This window comes from Quercus suber, unplaced genomic scaffold (genome assembly GCF_002906115.3).
Source record: "Quercus suber isolate HL8 unplaced genomic scaffold, Cork oak 2.0 scaffold_758, whole genome shotgun sequence".
In the NCBI taxonomy this organism is placed as follows: Eukaryota; Viridiplantae; Streptophyta; class Magnoliopsida; order Fagales; family Fagaceae; genus Quercus; species Quercus suber.
The window spans coordinates 233,340-250,142 of record NW_027070194.1 but is presented as its reverse complement, the minus strand read 5'-3'; the positions used below and the strand labels follow the sequence as shown (position 1 = coordinate 250,142).

At 31.9% G+C, this 16,803-nt stretch overlaps 1 protein-coding gene across 1 annotated transcript; it reads left to right on the top strand.

Annotated features, from left to right (window-relative positions):
• On the top strand, positions 1-15,574 carry LOC112036699 (GDSL esterase/lipase At1g31550). Its single transcript, XM_065766935.1, has 5 exons — positions 1-327; positions 420-638; positions 12,713-12,861; positions 14,192-14,468; positions 15,086-15,574. Exons 1-5 carry the CDS (start codon positions 72-74, stop codon positions 15,319-15,321), a joined length of 1,137 nt encoding a protein of 378 aa, XP_065623007.1. The 5' UTR covers positions 1-71; the 3' UTR covers positions 15,322-15,574.
• The last annotated feature ends 1,229 nt before the right edge of the window (positions 15,575-16,803 follow it).

The following is a 16,803-nucleotide window of genomic DNA, read 5'->3' as shown; positions in this document are numbered from 1 at the left end:
GAGAATGGAAATGCTTCTGACAGACATTATAAGATGGGACTGGTCGCCCCGCTTCCATTTTAGTGGGGTCAATGGCTCAACATTGTTCCTCTGTTTTCTCAATGAAACTACAATTAATCGAAGTCTTCCTCTCATTAGCCACCATTAAAGGCGTGTTTGGAAATTGCTACACATCAATCTTTAGTTTCGGAGACTCACTTACTGACACTGGAAACATCTACTTCACTGATCCAACTCATCACTGTCTCTTTCCTCCATACGGGGAGAGCTATTTTACTCACCCCACAGGTCGTTGCTGCGATGGCCGTCTTGTCTTAGACTTCACAGGTGAGCAAATGAGCCTCAGGTTTTTAATCTTTATTCTTTGCCCTCACATATATACATTATTCTTTGCCCTCACATATATTTTTTTTTGGCAGCTCAAACTCTAGGACTGCCATTGATAAAGCCATATCTTGGCGTTGAGAATGGGAGTACTATTCAAGGAGGAGTCAATTTTGCTGTTGTGGGAGCGACAGCATTGGATGCAGCTTTTTTCTTCGAAAGGGGAATTGATAATGTGTCTACAAACGACTCTTTAAGTGTTCAATTGGATTGGTTCAAGAAAATTCTTCCATCTCTATGCAACACATCGTCAGGTAAGTTTACTATATAATCATTATCTTTTTTTTTTTTTTTTTTTTTTTTTTCTGTTTAGTCCTCAATTCCACCCAGTAATTTGACTAAAATAATAAACCGTTTGACTGATTAGAACTCTAGACTAGTTGGTTTGGCTTTTCATGATTTTTTCTGCAATAATTTAGGACCATAAACTTTACAAACATTTTGGCATAATTTTGACAAAAATATAAATTTGACTCTCTAATTTTTAGTTTTTTTTTTTATTTCAATCTTTTAATTTTTAATTTTATTAATTTAGTCTTTTAACTTTCAATTTTTGCCATTACAAAATTCTGTTAGAAACTACTTAGGCCTGCCGTTAATTAAGCCAAATCAACGTATTATGGTTTTATTTTTTAATATACATAATTTCGGAATTTAAAGGAAAAAAAAAAACACATTGAAGGGGAACGACGATCCCCTGAAATCAAAACAAAGAAACCGATTCAGAACTCCATCACCTGAATCGGTTAAGCCACCAAAACTCTATCCGACCAAATATTCACTCCCATGCCACCTAAAAACACCACCAACCCAACAAAAAACCTCATCCAGAACCACCTATCACCTTCATAATCCTTATACTGAGACACCCATCTGGCTTGTAAGTAAGCTTTTAAAAGATTGAACACAAAAGCCATCATTGCCACTGACACTGGGAAGCCGCCATTGTTTGTCTTACTCTTATTGTTGTTGTTGTGAAGGCGAAGTGGGTATATGCAAGTTCTGTGGAAATAGTGGGAAAGAAAGGGGGACATTGTGGGACCCCAACCATATGGGGCTTGGAGGAACCCGAGGGAGATGAAGGTTGGGGCCCCTATGAGGTACAGAGTTAGGAGGCTGTAGTGAAAGAGGTTTTGATCTGATGAGACAATTGTTGCGTTTGTGACTTTGTGTGTGTGTGTGTGTGTGTGTGTTTTTTTTTTTATTTTTTTTATTTTACAGATTTTCCTTTTTTTTCTTTAAATTCCAAAATTTATATATAAAAAAAGAGCCAAAACGACGTCGTTTTGGCTCAATTAACGGCAGCCCTTAACTGAATTTTATCGGAGTCTTGTATTGACAAAAATTAAAAATTAGAGGATTGAAATGACAAAACTAAAAGTTAAAAGACTGAAATGAAAAAAATTAAAAATTAGAGAGTAAATTTTGTATTTTTGCCTACAATTTTTTTATGTAATCAACAACAGAGAAAAAGTGGTAATGGGTAAAAGTAAATCTGTAAATGTGACAGGCAGTTGTCACATTCTTTCACTATAGCATCTCTTTTTGCTTGTTTCCTTTGGGTTTTAAAAGTTTTCCACGTGCTAAAAGAGATAAATTATAAATATATAATTATTAGTGCTAGTATAATATTAAAAAAAATAAACTTGTTAATATTTTTAATGAGTATAGTAAAGTCAGAAATCAAATTTAGGATTTTTTTCTTAACCAAAAAAAAAAAATTTTAGGATTTTTTTTACTTTGATATTATATTAAATTATTAATTTTCTTTTTTTCTCAAATTTTTTTATTAATTTTCTCAAATATTTAAATTGTTTAGAAAATGAAATTTAATTATTTAAAATATTTCAAAGTTCAAACACAATTTTCAATTGACAAATGAATTGTTTCAGCAATTATATTAAAAAAATAAAACAAAGTTTCAGCTTCAATATGAGCATGACTGTGATCGTTATGAGTCCCGACGCACTATTGTTTTCGATTTTGGGAAATGCTTTTAAGATAGAAATGATAATATTTGTCAGTTTACCAAAAGAGAAAAATGATAACATTTATCGGCATTTATGTGTTGCAATAAGAATTGATGATGCCAAAAAAATCACCAGTGAGCTACATAGTTCTCGCACACTCGAAACAGCACATGCACAACACAAAAGCTGAAGACCTTAAGAGGAGTACCGATGTGGTATCGGCTAAATACTCTCCAAAAGTCAAGTTAGAACTTCTCACAACTCTAGAGTGCTAAAGAGGGGTTAATTATGCGTACCTCGATTTATGAGGGTATTTGAGCTTTTATAGTAGTAGAGGGTTGACATCTCTTCCTTGGAGTAGAAGTCTTTTCCTTATAGGAGTCTAATGAACGTATATTGCGGAATCCTTTTCTTGTAGGAGACTAGCACTAAGCTTGGGATACAAGACATTTCCTTATATACTTATGCGTGGTTATTAAGTTAAGGATACATTGGAGTCATCAGCTTTAAGGTCGTTAGCTTTGCCTACTCCCTCGTCAGGGTCGTCAGTTTTGCCTATTACCTTGTTAGGGTCGTCAGCCTCGCCTACTCCCTCGTCGGGGTTGTCAGTTTCGCCTACTCCCTTGTCGGGGTCGTCAGCTTCGCCTATTCCCTTATCAGGGTCGTCAGCTTCGCCTATTACCTCGTTAGGGTCCTCAGCTTTGCCTACTACCTTGTTAGGGTAGCCAGCTTCACCTATTCCCTTGTCAGGGTCGTTAGCTTCGCCTACTCCCTCGTCGGGGTTGTCAGCTTCGCCTACTACCTCGTTAGGGTAGTCAGCTTCGCCTACTCCCTTCAGCTTTATTAGTGTCGGCTACCCATCTTCATTGCCTGAGGTCAACTCGTCAACTATGCGGTGAGTTTCGTGGACTCCCTAACATTATCACTTACTAATGGATCCCGACGAAGGTTTGCTTATCCTCTTCAGCTTGTTCTCATCAGCTTCCTCTTATGCTTAACTGTCTTCAGCTTACTGTCTTCAGCTTTCCATTTATGACAAGTTAACCTCGTCTTCTTAAAGCTGTAGACGTCCTTAAACTATTTGACTGCCATTTATGACAAGTGAGGCTGACAGGTTTATTTTGAACGTCGCTTCATGATACTATATTTATGAGTATTCACATTCATAATTTTACCCTTATCAAGAATGATTATTTTTTACCACCGCATATTTTTGGTATAATGGTTACTCTACAAGTATAAGTGTTTGTGGGATGTGGGGGATAAGGGCTAAGTTCAAGTCTCTAAGAGAGAGCTTGGGTTCAAGTTTCCAAGAAAGAGATTCACACACATATATACTTAGATTAGACTAAAGTAAAATTTCTATTTTGTATGATGGTCACTCTACAAGTATAAGTGTTTGTGGGATGTGGGGGGTAAGGGTTGAAGTTCAAGTCTCTAAGAGAGAGTTTGGGTTCAAGTCTCCAAGAAAGAGATTCACACACATATACACTTAGATTAGACTAAAGTAAAATTTCTATCTTGTATATATATAAAAAAAGAATGACTATTTTTCTTCTCAACCATTTAACAGCGTGATGGCTACGCTAAATATATATATATATATATATATATAAACATGATAGCTACGTTCAAGAAAAAAAAAAAAGGCGATGACTACTAGGGATGTTTTTGAGATATGTATACTACTTTGCAGTCCTTTTTTTTTTTTTTTTTTTTTTTAATAATTAGATAATTGGGGATATGAGGAATTGCACCTTGAATTTTTTTGTTGAAAACACATTGAGGTGTCAATTGAACTACAACACTTTTGGGAACTTTGTAGATTTACTCTTAAAACTATTAGACTATTTTTTTTGTTTTTTTAAAGAATCAAATTAGATATTTTTATATTTTATGTGTTTAGATTAATTTCTTCCATTAATTGTCAGCAAGTATGAATTGATTGCTTTTCTTTCCTTATTTTAATGATATGAAATATATAGTTGTAGTTACATTTGTTCATTTTTTTTAAATAATTATTATCAATTAAGAGTAATATTTTATTTTTGTAAAAAAAAAAAAAGAGTAATATTTTATAATTTAATTTTGCTTTCAATATTGTCTTTTAATCTTGCCCCTTTTAGACTTAAATCCTAAATTTGTCACTGCTCCTCTCACATAAGGGGTGGGCTTCACACGAGTCTCACCCTCGTGTGAAAAGAAGAAGCAATGCTCCTGAAGTATGTAAGTATTATCCGTGATTGAGCATGGTGCCTAACTCCGACATAGAGATCCTGTTGTCCTACTCCCTACTGGCATCAAAGTGGTTGAAGACTTTCTCCATATTTTCCATGTTCTAGAGGTAAAGGACACCACTTTTTTCACGAATGATAGAAAATAGGTTCTATTATGAATTTAATTAATAATTTTTTTATGTAAATAAAATTTATTATTATGTGAGAGGGGGAACATTTATTGTATTCCATACAAAGTCTGCGTTAAAATTAGGTGAGAATAATTTGGAAAGCTGCATGCAAATGCTACTAATCTAGTCTACTACAGCTTCGGCTTCACCAAAAGGCCAAGCGAGAATTTGGAAAATAAATCTTTCTTTGATACATGTGGTCTATTTAATCATGAATTAACTGCACCACTCTTAATGGAGAATATTAAAATTGGCGTAGACTTTCTGCTAGATGTCTCAATAGTCAATCCTCATGAGTTGGAAAACCAAAAAAAAAAAGTTGCCATCCTTTCGGAAAACCAACAAGGTACTTTTAGATCTTTAATAAACCCAGCTACCATTCCTAACTCTTACGAACCACTAACTAGTGCCAGTAATTATTATGTGAATTATTCACACTGGATATATAGTTTATATATATATATATATATACTGTATATGATACTCTACATTAATTAAAAATAAATTATTTAATACACAGATTTTGACGTAAATTCTTTTTTTTAGAAATTTTTTTTGACATAAATTCAAAAGATCATATAATGAAGTATTTTTTTTGAAGCAAGACATCGAAACTTTATTAATGAAAAAAGGGAAAATCAATTATGGTCAGTTACAAAAATAGCATGGAGATGAGATGGAACATCCTCCATCCAAACCAATAAGCTTCTATTAACATGTCTTGCATGTTTAGCTAGGTTGTGAACTAGATTATTTCCTACTCTAGTAACATGTGAAAAAGAAACAGAAGAAAAATAAACTAAAGAAGGTAGAACAGCTTCCAAGAAGTGACCATAAGATGCCAGCGATTCCTCCTTGCTGTTAAGAGTGTTTATAACCACCAAGGAATCTCCTTCAAAGATAACAGATGATAAGCCCAGCTCCTGTGCAAAGAGGGTGGCCTGTGCTGCTGCCATTGCTTCCACATCATCAGAGGAGGGAGGGAAAAGTACCTTTTCCAAGAGAGAGGTGTGTACTAAGCCAAGACTGTCCCCCAAAAAAAAAACTTATATATTATTCTCAAAAAAAAAAAAAGTTAACTTATATATATGGACAAATTTTTGGTTATTATATTTAATTTATGAGTGTGTTACTTTCAAAAAAATTTGTGAGTGTGTTGATTTTTTTAATTAGACTATTACTAGGAAAAATTTGTATTGAGGAACTATTTTGTTTATTATTGTTTGTGCTGGCTAGAGCACATATTAAATATAACCCAAATAGGAATGACCAAACTCATTTCATATCTCATATATTAAGAAATTAACACAAAGTATAAAAAGAATTTTCAATATAAAAATAGAAAAAAAAAAAAAAAAACTAATCAAGTCTAAACTCTAAACAATTAGATCTAAACCAATGTTTTTATTAAAATTATTTACTTATTTTATAATTTATTATTGCTATTTGTTTAATCATTTTGTTTTAATTATTATTATTTTTAAAATTAACTTACATATGAATCTTTATCAAGCCGTCCATCACACGAGAATAATACTAATGTGTGTGTCTATAAATAAATAAAATAAGATTTGAACATATGATTTCAGCTTCATATAGATTACTCTTTATCATCATATCAAGATACCAATGAATTTATTTTTTGTGTCAATGATTTTCGATCCAATTTTGTTTTTTTGATGTTAATAGATTTCACTAAACTAGCACTTACCTCACCGCATAAACTTTTAACATATCTAACTCTCTCCCAAAGCTAACCTATTTTGGTGAAAATATTATACATTTTTTTTATACAACATAGAAACTCTACTCTAGTCTAGTCTATATATGTGTGTGTGTGTGTGTGTGTTTGAAACTCCCTCCTAAAGACTTGAATTTCAACTCTCTCACCCCCCACCACACAAGAACATATTATACATTTTTGCTAGCCCAATTCATGTGATTTAGCAAACATCCTCTAATAGATTTTTTTTTTTTTTTTTTTGGGAATATTTGAGGCCCGTTTGGTAAGAGATTTCAAGTAACATTGTTTAAGTTTTGTGAAAATACGTGTATGTGAAAAAGTATGTGAAAATATGTACTATGGTGTTTAAACAATAGTTTTCGTTGTTTAAACACCATTACCAATATCTATGCACAGCGGTTGCACATGAAGCCAATACAGTTTGATACTATAAACAACATACAGTGATAATTGCAAGCTTTCAAAGAACTGTTTTATTAAAAATTGATGTGAGTCAGGTTGTCCATTAATGTCATTGCCAAGTTATCAAATTAGAGACTCAAGAATGATAGATTCTGTTCATGTGAATTCCCCATTTGCGCTAGAATTCCAACATATTAAAAAGTCTTAAGTCTTAACACGTTAGCTGCAATTGTTCCATAAGTTTTGTCAAATTTTAGCTGTTGCTTGACCCCATTTTATTAAAAGCTGGTACTGTAGATCCTCTAAAGATTGTTGGATAAATTAATTACTGAGTTAAATCATACTAGCAATTACTACTTCCGTCCCATTTTTTTTTGTCCTCTATTCCATTTTGAGATGTCCCAAAATATTGTCCTGTTTCTAAAAATAAAAGTAATTAATTTACTAATATTCCTATTATACCCCTATTAATTTACTAATTCAATTTTTTGATAAATTTTTTTAAGGGTAGTTTTGGAAACTTATACATTTTTAAAAAATAGATAAGACAATAAATAATATTCCCTTAAAAAGTTTGACTTTTCAAATAGGACAAAAAAAATGGGACGGAGGGAGTAGTTTTTAGATGAGTAGTACCTTACTTTAATAAGATTTGTACTGAGTGTCTTTCTATCATCAATCAATAATTCACTAAGAAGACACGAACCTAATTTTGGTTGATGAATCATGAATGTAGGGGCCTGAGGATTGAGGAAAGGTTTGATGAGTTGTTATCATCATTATTAAGGCATCATAAGCCTGAAGAGGGGATCCACCCGAGGATGGGAGGGGAAGAGACAAGAGACTTCTAGGAAATCCAGACGAGGAGGATGAGGTGTAAAGAGAGAATCATGGAAAGTAGGGGAAGTCTCCAATGAGAGTTATCCTACTGCCTCCGCATTAAATGACTGGCAACAGCTTTATCAGCTGCATTGATGAGGAAGTGACCTGAACAGTGGAATTCACAGCTAAGCAACTCTTTCTACCACCTTCAACAGAAGTTTAAGGGGACAAGTGTCATAGTGAGAGCCTAGGTAGGTGGAGATGGAGGGCCAAGATGTAAAGGGTTGACAAGTATATAAGGAAAAGGAACTTCCAGGTAAAAGGGATCCAGGGAAAAACAAGGGAAAAAGAGAAACTAGAACAAGAGTATTGAGAGAAGAAAATTAACAGTGTATCATTTTGTGTAAGAATTGCCTCCTTGGGCAAGCTTGTGATAAGCCTCATATAAATATAAACTTTGATTTGTAGTTATTCTCTCCCTATTTTTGTCCTCAGGCTAAGCTCCCTCCTTTTTTGTTTAACTCACTCTCTTACAAATATCTATTGATTTGGGCTCGGTTGAGTTGCACAATCCTCACTATTCTAAGTGGGGCTGGGCTGTTTGATTTTTGTGTCCTTACAATAAATTTGACAAATTACATATTCACATTGTTTAGTCATGTCACAATTTAGTCTACAAAATTTAATACGTTACATTTATAACTCAGTAATTTTGCTTGAATTGAAACTATTAGGGTTCCATCTAGATTTAACATTTTTTCACAGTCTACAAAACTTAATATGTTACATTCATAACTCTATAATTTTGATTGAATTGAAACTATTAGGGTTCCATCTAGATTTAAAATTTGTTCACGCATGTGGGACGTGTAAGCAATTTTATGAGACTGTCTTGACAAAAAATACCCACCATATCAACCAAAAAAAAAAAAATCCTTTCTCCAATTATTTCTCGAGAAAGAGTGAGAAAACAATGACAAAGTAAAAAATTATTTGGAGAAAAGATGAACTAAGGGAGCTCATTGGTGTTTTTCTCAGCCATGATGCGTGGAAGGAAGAGAATCAGGACCCGAGGTAGTTGAGCATAAGGCTGGCTTAAAGCATTATGAGGCCTGAGGAAAAAAAAAATTAGTGAGATTTGTTAATACTAAATAGTAAATATCAATTAAATACTATTTATTTGATTTTATATTTTATATCCATTTATTTGTTTAAAATCTTTCTTGTTTTTTGAGACGTAAAATTTCTAATTGAGTTTTTGTATTATGGTTAGATTTACTTCTCTTTCACAAGTTGTGAGAAAATTTTGTCAATGATTATTCGGCGCACTCATAATGAATTTTTTTTTTTTTTTTGGGTAAAATAGTTTATAGTTTCAATTGAGTTGAACTTCTATTAGCCCAATATTTTGGGGATCTTCTTGGAGATGAAAAAAAAATGCAAAATTCACATATATATTTTTCTTTAAAAAAAATTATTATTTTACATTTTTGAGACATTTTATATAATTTAAGGAGTGTTTAGCTTATGCAATAGGCGGGCCTTAAGACCCTTTAAATTTTTTTGAGACAAGTGAGACCTTAGGCCTAGGGCATGAGCCACCCTGGTTGAGGGAAAATTGTTAGATAGTTCAAGAGGACTATTGTGAAAAGAACTTATAGGTACTCTACTCTAAACTTTTTGACCCCGCTAGCCTCGCCAAAATACAGAAAAAGAATTTTTGACCTCACTGATATTGAAATAGACTAGCATGGAAGAAAAGGAAAAAAATTAATTCCTCATGCACCAAACTATTTCACTATTGTACTACCTATTTCAATATTCTTAATTAGCTCTTGTACTGCTTGTGTTGTAACTCAAGGGTTATTATTGGATACTTCAGAAGTATACTCCATCCCTCTCACATAGCAGTAAGTTTCATCCATCAAAGAGCCCACCCCCATATGAGAGGGAAATAGTATATACTTCTAAACTACCTAATAAATTTCTGTAACTCAAATAGTGGGACTGGTAACAGTCAGATTATGTTTAAATGAAATTCACAAGTTTCCTTATTTATTTATTTTTTTTAAAAGTTCTTGTCTTCCTTCTCCCTTGGTTATTTTGCTCTTTTTTTTTTTCATAGCATTTTCTATTAGTGGGTCTAATATTCAACACAATATAATTATTTTTTTAAAAGAATCCTTGTACGGTATTGAAACCTAAAATGTATTAAACCCAAATTTAAATTTTAGAAGAATAGAGAAAAAAAATTTGAATTTTACATATTTTTTTAAAAGCTATCAAGGTAGCTAGTGAGATATGTATACTACTTTGCAGTTTTTTTTTTTTTTTTTTTTTCAAAATAATTAGATAATTGGGGATATGAGTTTTTTTTGGGGGGGGGGGGGTGTTTGTGAACCACTTTTCATCATGAGGTATGGGTCATGAATCTCATGATTAGTCAAATACAGGAAATCAAAAAGTCTAATGCCACTGCACAACAAACAACATAATTTTTGTTATAACTCGCCATGTGGTGAGTTGTTAGTGACTAAGAAAAAAAGATGAATAATGTAAATTAACAATTTCACTACTCAACTCACAATGAGTTGTGGCAAAAATTGTGTAGCTAGACTTTTCAATTGTAAATGTTTTTCTATTTGGAATAAGTCAAAGCCCACTTTGGTATCATGTCCGTTTAGGTAACGCATGATTCTTCAAAAAAATTTAATAAGTCATAGGCTCTTAGCTGGCTGGACCCCTTTCTCATCTATCTCTCTTTTGTTTATCCTAGTTAATAATCTAATAATGTGTCAAATAAGGTTGTGTTTTTTGGTTTTTTTTGGGAGAGTTATTTTTTGAAAGAGTTTCAATCTATGACGTCTGATTCTGATGATAGCTTGTAATCATCAGACCAAGATATCAATCAGTTTTTAATGTAAGTGGGAATTGAATCTCAAATCTTTTATTCACACCATTTAAGACACTAAGATTGTGTTTGTTTCAAGGGTGAAACATTTTTCAATAATTATTCCACTAAATCTCTGAAAAAAAAAAAAAAATTTATTCGACTAATCAATGAAGTCTTTTTTTATTTTTGTCTCTTTCAGTTATTTTTTCTTCTCCTCCACAGATCCTCTTTATTATTTTCCCATATTTGTCTATTTTTTTCACCTCCACCAAAAGTTTGCTTGTCTTTTCTTTCATTTCCTTTCCCTTTGTGACAGCCTAATGTCTGGGGGTGTAAATTGCTTTCTCTCATATTATAAAAATGATCGGGGGGTGTAAATTGTTTTCTATTATATTATAAAATTGATCAATAGTGGTGGTTTTAAATAACCACAGTAACTTTCTCCACAATAAATTGTTCTAACAGACTTGGAATGACAGTTATTGTCACTTTATGGGGGTGATTTTCTTAGTTTGTTGAGACAATTTTAACTATCACATTTTTTTTTTATTTATTTTTAATAATTAGTGTTAAAATGTGACATATCACTTATCTCCTTAACCTTTATTTGAGGAAGGAAATTACTTAAGTTACGAAGCAGATATCTAAATAGATATTTAAGAGAAAGCACAAAATTTCTAAATATAAATTATTTACCAAAAATTCTTGAGATAGGTTGAGTAGTCTCTGAGTTCATCACAATTAAAATTATTTTGACAGTACGATATTGATAATAATAATAATGAAAAATAGAGAAGAAAGAGTATAAATGTAAACAATAAACTAAAAAAAAAAAAAACCAATAAAGCTATAGTTAAAATAAAAACTCACAACATTCCTCAATTTATTTATCAACTTACTCGTGGGCCCCTAAAATCTGTAATTTATTATTATTATTATTATTATATTTTTTAGCATGTGTTAGGTGGTAGAAACATTTGTTTGTTGTTGTGAAATTGTTTTAATCCTACCTAATTTTTATTTTTTAAAAATACCCCACTTATATTAATTAGTTGAGTGCATCAAATTTTGAGAGAAAGATTTGATTGAATCCAAATTATTGTTTAATTGAAGCTTTGAACCTAATTTACAATATAAAAAGGATATTAGTTTGAAAGGATACTAGTCTAATGACCCAAAATACTGCATTATAAATTATTGATTTGAAATGTGTTGATAAACAATTAGGGTATGTTTCATAATTATTTTTCTTCTTATTTTATGTTTTTAAAAACAATTTTCTATTTTTGAGACAAAAAAACTTGTTTGGCAACTCAAAATTGACAGAAAATAAAAACTGTTCTCAAAACTCAATTTGTGAAGGAAATTGAAAACCTGTAAAATGCTGTTTTCAGTTTCTAATTTTCAAAAGTCAATGAAAACACGCATTTAATTTAATGAATCTGTCTCATTTAACGAGTTAGTAATTAAAGTTCAAATCTTAGGAACAACATATTTTAGTATTTTCTATTTTTTTCTTCAAAATTCTATCTTTTTAATTTCAATAAACCAAATATGTTTTTTATTTCAAAAATACAAGAAAATTGTTTTTTCTTTATATTCCTCAAAACAAGTTTTTGAAAATAGAAAACAAAAACTGTTACCAAACATGGTCTTATTTTGTTAATCTTCATTAGTTTTAGTAGAGTTAATCCTCATTCTTGTATTCTTTTTTTTTTTGAGACAAAACCTCATTCTTGTATTCTAATTCCTTTTTGATTAGTACTTTGGTCCACCACAACCGAAATTCTGATTCGGTTACTGATTATTCCTCGCTATGAAGTAGTTTTTTAACCTCTTGATAACATGAAATTTCAAAAAATAAAATTTCTTGATAACAAGTTCTTTTTATTGAATTATCCAAAAAAAAAAAAAAAAATCATCGATTTCTTTAAAAACACGCTCCACTAATTAAGAGTAGACACGCACTTTGCGGAAATCTTTCTCTGAGTTGGCGATATTTGAGAAAGTATTAGTAATGTGTAAACATGGATGACATGAATTTGGTTAGTACCATCCTTTTTCTCTAGTAATGTGACGAACATTTACAGAATGCAATGAAATCTTTGGAAGTTCTCTATTTCTTATGGGAGAGATTGGAGGCAACGACTACAATTATCCATTTTTCCTGTATAGGAGCATAGAAGAGATTCAGACTTTTGTGCCACTAGTGATTAAAGCAATCGCTTCAGCCATTAATGTAAGAATTTATGTTTTGTGGATTGCAAAGTAAAATTATTTTCCTTTTAGACAAATTTCTTGATTATTGCATCATGTTTATTTTTTTTAATCATTATTGCACCTAGTGTAATAATTACCCTTCACAATTTTTTTTTTTTTTTTTTGAGAAACAAACACACACACACAAAGGTGAAGAAAATGGGTTCTAAGTTCTAACACCGCCTTATATAAAAGATGGAAAACATCTTGACTCACCCCAAAAAAAAGGGAACAAAAAACTTCTATAAAGACAATTATATCAGCATATGAGAGTGCAAACAACAGAGTGGGAGCCGATGCCTGATTTGAATCTTCTACAATCAAACAAGTTCGGCATGAAGTGAAAAGACAATGGAATTTAAGTTTTTTCTGCTGATCACTGAGAGTTAAGTTTTGGTAACTTGAATATTATAAATAAAAATATTCTATCCCACTTTTAAGTGTTCCACTTATACTCTATCAACTGCTGTGTTAATTTTTACTTTTTTTTTTTTTTTCCAAATTTAAACTTAGATAACTTTATATTAAAAAAAAATGTGACAAGTTATAATTGGTGAAGTATAAAGTGGAATACAAAAATTAGGATAATGAATTTCTATTCAATTTGATGTTAGAGATATTTTAGTTTGTAAATTGCACATGCATGCATGCGCGCGCGCACACATATATATATATATATATAAAAAGCATGCACTATATATGACACTGCACTCTATTGTATTTCTATAAGCACACTACCTTTAAAGAGACTTTTTCATGATTTAAACATTGCCTTGCAGGAGTTGATTGAGCTAGGGGCTGTGACTCTCATGGTTCCAGGGAACCTACCAATTGGATGCTCTGCAGCCTACCTAACATATTATGAGACTGCAGATACGGACCAATATGACCCCGAAACTGGCTGTCTAAACTGGTTAAACAAGTTTTCTGAGTACCACAATGATCAACTTCAAAAAGAACTAAGTAGGATCCAAGCACTACATCCACATACCAATATTTGTGTTAATTTTTACTTTTTTTTTTTTTTTCCAAATTTAAACTTAGATAACTTTATATTAAAAAAAAATGTGACAAGTTATAATTGGTGAAGTATAAAGTGGAATACAAAAATTAGGATAATGAATTTCTATTCAATTTGATGTTAGAGATATTTTAGTTTGTAAATTGCACATGCATGCATGCGCGCGCGCACACATATATATATATATATATAAAAAGCATGCACTATATATGACACTGCACTCTATTGTATTTCTATAAGCACACTACCTTTAAAGAGACTTTTTCATGATTTAAACATTGCCTTGCAGGAGTTGATTGAGCTAGGGGCTGTGACTCTCATGGTTCCAGGGAACCTACCAATTGGATGCTCTGCAGCCTACCTAACATATTATGAGACTGCAGATACGGACCAATATGACCCCGAAACTGGCTGTCTAAACTGGTTAAACAAGTTTTCTGAGTACCACAATGATCAACTTCAAAAAGAACTAAGTAGGATCCAAGCACTACATCCACATACCAATATCATCTATGCGGATTTTTACAATTCTTCAATGCGTTTTTATCGTAATCCAAGCCAATACGGTAACTCAACCTTCTTAATAATTTTCTTTATTTTTCACATATTGACAAAACAGATTGATGATTGCGTTTGTTTGTACTTAGAAGCACTCTTACTTGAGAATAAAAAAACCAAAAGACTAGCTTTCGGAACCACAATCTCGTAAGGGAAGTATATTATGTATATAATATGATTTTCTTTTCTGCGAACAGTCGTGACATTTACTTACAAATAAGCACCAGAGTCTCTTGAATAAATCAGTTTGTTTTAAATCTGGATGATTTGCTAGAACCCATTCTAGGAGACAAAATATTTCTTAAGGGTTGCACTTATTACATACAAATTGTTACACACCATTTTTGAACTGAAACCATGACTTGAAGTCATGATTTTGAACTTCAAAATCTCACGGTTTTGGTTCAAAAATGGAGTTTGTGTGTTTATTACACAAACTGTTACATATATCCTATTTTTGAACTGAAACCGTGACTTGAAGTCACGATTTTAAACTTGAAAATCGTAACTACAAGTCACTGTTTCAGTTAAAAAATAGTGTGTAACAACTTGTGTGCAATGAGTACTATCCATTTCTTAATATCAAAAGTTTTGGTACTAATAATTTGTTTCATGTCCATTTTAGGTTTTACTGGAGGAGCACTCACAGCATGTTGTGGAGGGGGAGGCCCATACAATTTCAACACATCAGCGATATGTGGTTATCCTTCGGTGAGTGCTTGTGATGACCCTTCAAAGTATGTTAGTTGGGATGGTATACACTTAACAGAAGCAGCATATCGATGGATTACCAATGGTTTACTAGAAGGGCCATACACCATTCCTCAAATTAGTATCTCCTGTGTTTCACAAGATGCATAATATAAGCCGTGATCCAATTACAACTTTGTCTGTTACTATGTGGGTGCTATGAGTTTTAGCTTTTCCTGGATCGCCCTGTTGGAAAATTAAGCTTCATTGGAACGTGTTGAATTAAATTACTTCGTTCTGTGGCCTCATAATGAGTTATTTAGACTGAGTTTGGATAAAGCTGAAACTGAGTTTCAGCTGCGTTTGCTACAAGTACTTTTTTCAAAAAAATTTTCAATAAAACTATTCACACATTTAAAATTTATTTTGTTACAGTGTTTTCAGTTTTCAGGTTTCAGCAACATGTAATGTTGACGACTTTAAAAAATGAATTTTGCAAATTTGTTTGCACACACAATACAAGGCTAGCTCTCAGGCCATTCACATACGAGAGGTAAATATAAATGCATAGCCCATAAAAACTGAAATCATATCACTGAAATGGCCTGAAATACTCTTTGAGGTAGACACCAAAATAGGATCCATAGCCATATTATGAATTGTTTTGTTACTCAATTACAATCACTTCATTTATAAAAACTAGCGTCTCTGTGTAATAACAGCGAAGGAATCCTCAGAATGGCCCTCATATTTTGGAAATTTCCTTAGTTCTTGTGTTTTGTGATCACACACTACCAACCATCCTTTTATATCATGCAAAAGGACCAACCCATCCTCCCAAATTTTTTTAAAATTTTCAAACTTGAGATGGGGCCCGACCCTAAATTTCCTTGTCCAAGTCCTTTCAAAACGACTTTTGCTCATCACCCATATATCAAAGCAACTGGTATCCATATCAAAATGTTGTTCAACCAGGCATACAGAATCATTGATAACAACAATTTCCACCATAGACTCTAGAACCAAACTGAATTTTTTCTTCTTCTTTCACAAATAAAACCTATATAAAAACAGATTTTGGAAACCGATTTCGAAACAAACCCCTTTTAAACGCAAAGTTTAAAAATTGTGTTTTACAAATTGCAATTGTTCCAAGTGGGTATACTCTTTTTATGTCACATAAATTTTTTTTTTTTTTACCCCCTTTAGATTACACACTTAAATGATTGCAACATATATAGTTGATTAATTGTACCTTTTCAAAAATTGTTAACATAGTTTTCTTCAGGTAAAATAAAAACTGTATTATCAAAGTTTCAAAATATCGTATTATTTAAGAAGTAACAAAATAACTAGTTTTCAAAACAGATCTACCTTATCATATTTGGAAAAGCTAGCATTGCCAAACTAGCCCTAACAACTTGGAAGTTAACAACTTAGAAGTTAACTAAAACAATTTATAGGCTAATTTAGCTAAACTGAATGTTAATTAAAGATGAATTTAACCTGAATTTATATAGATTTGAAATCATTTTATTTTTGGTTCAGTAATTGTATCATAACTGAACCAATGATTCGCTAAATCACACGTAAGATCAAACACCAGTTCGACACAATAATATATCCAGATGTTATAAAATTAACACGTGATGC

What these genes read in the sequence shown, in the direction of transcription:
- LOC112036699 (XM_065766935.1), top strand. Translation starts at nt 72, where the DNA reads ATGGCTCAACATTGTTCCTCTGTTTTCTCAATGAAACTACAATTAATC. An exon ending in CAATCGCTTCAGCCATTAAT is followed by an intron (nt 12,862 to 14,191) that starts GTAAGAATTTAT and finishes ATTGCCTTGCAG; the next exon opens with GAGTTGATTGAGCTAGGGGC. An exon ending in TCGTAATCCAAGCCAATACG is followed by an intron (nt 14,469 to 15,085) that starts GTAACTCAACCT and finishes TGTCCATTTTAG; the next exon opens with GTTTTACTGGAGGAGCACTC.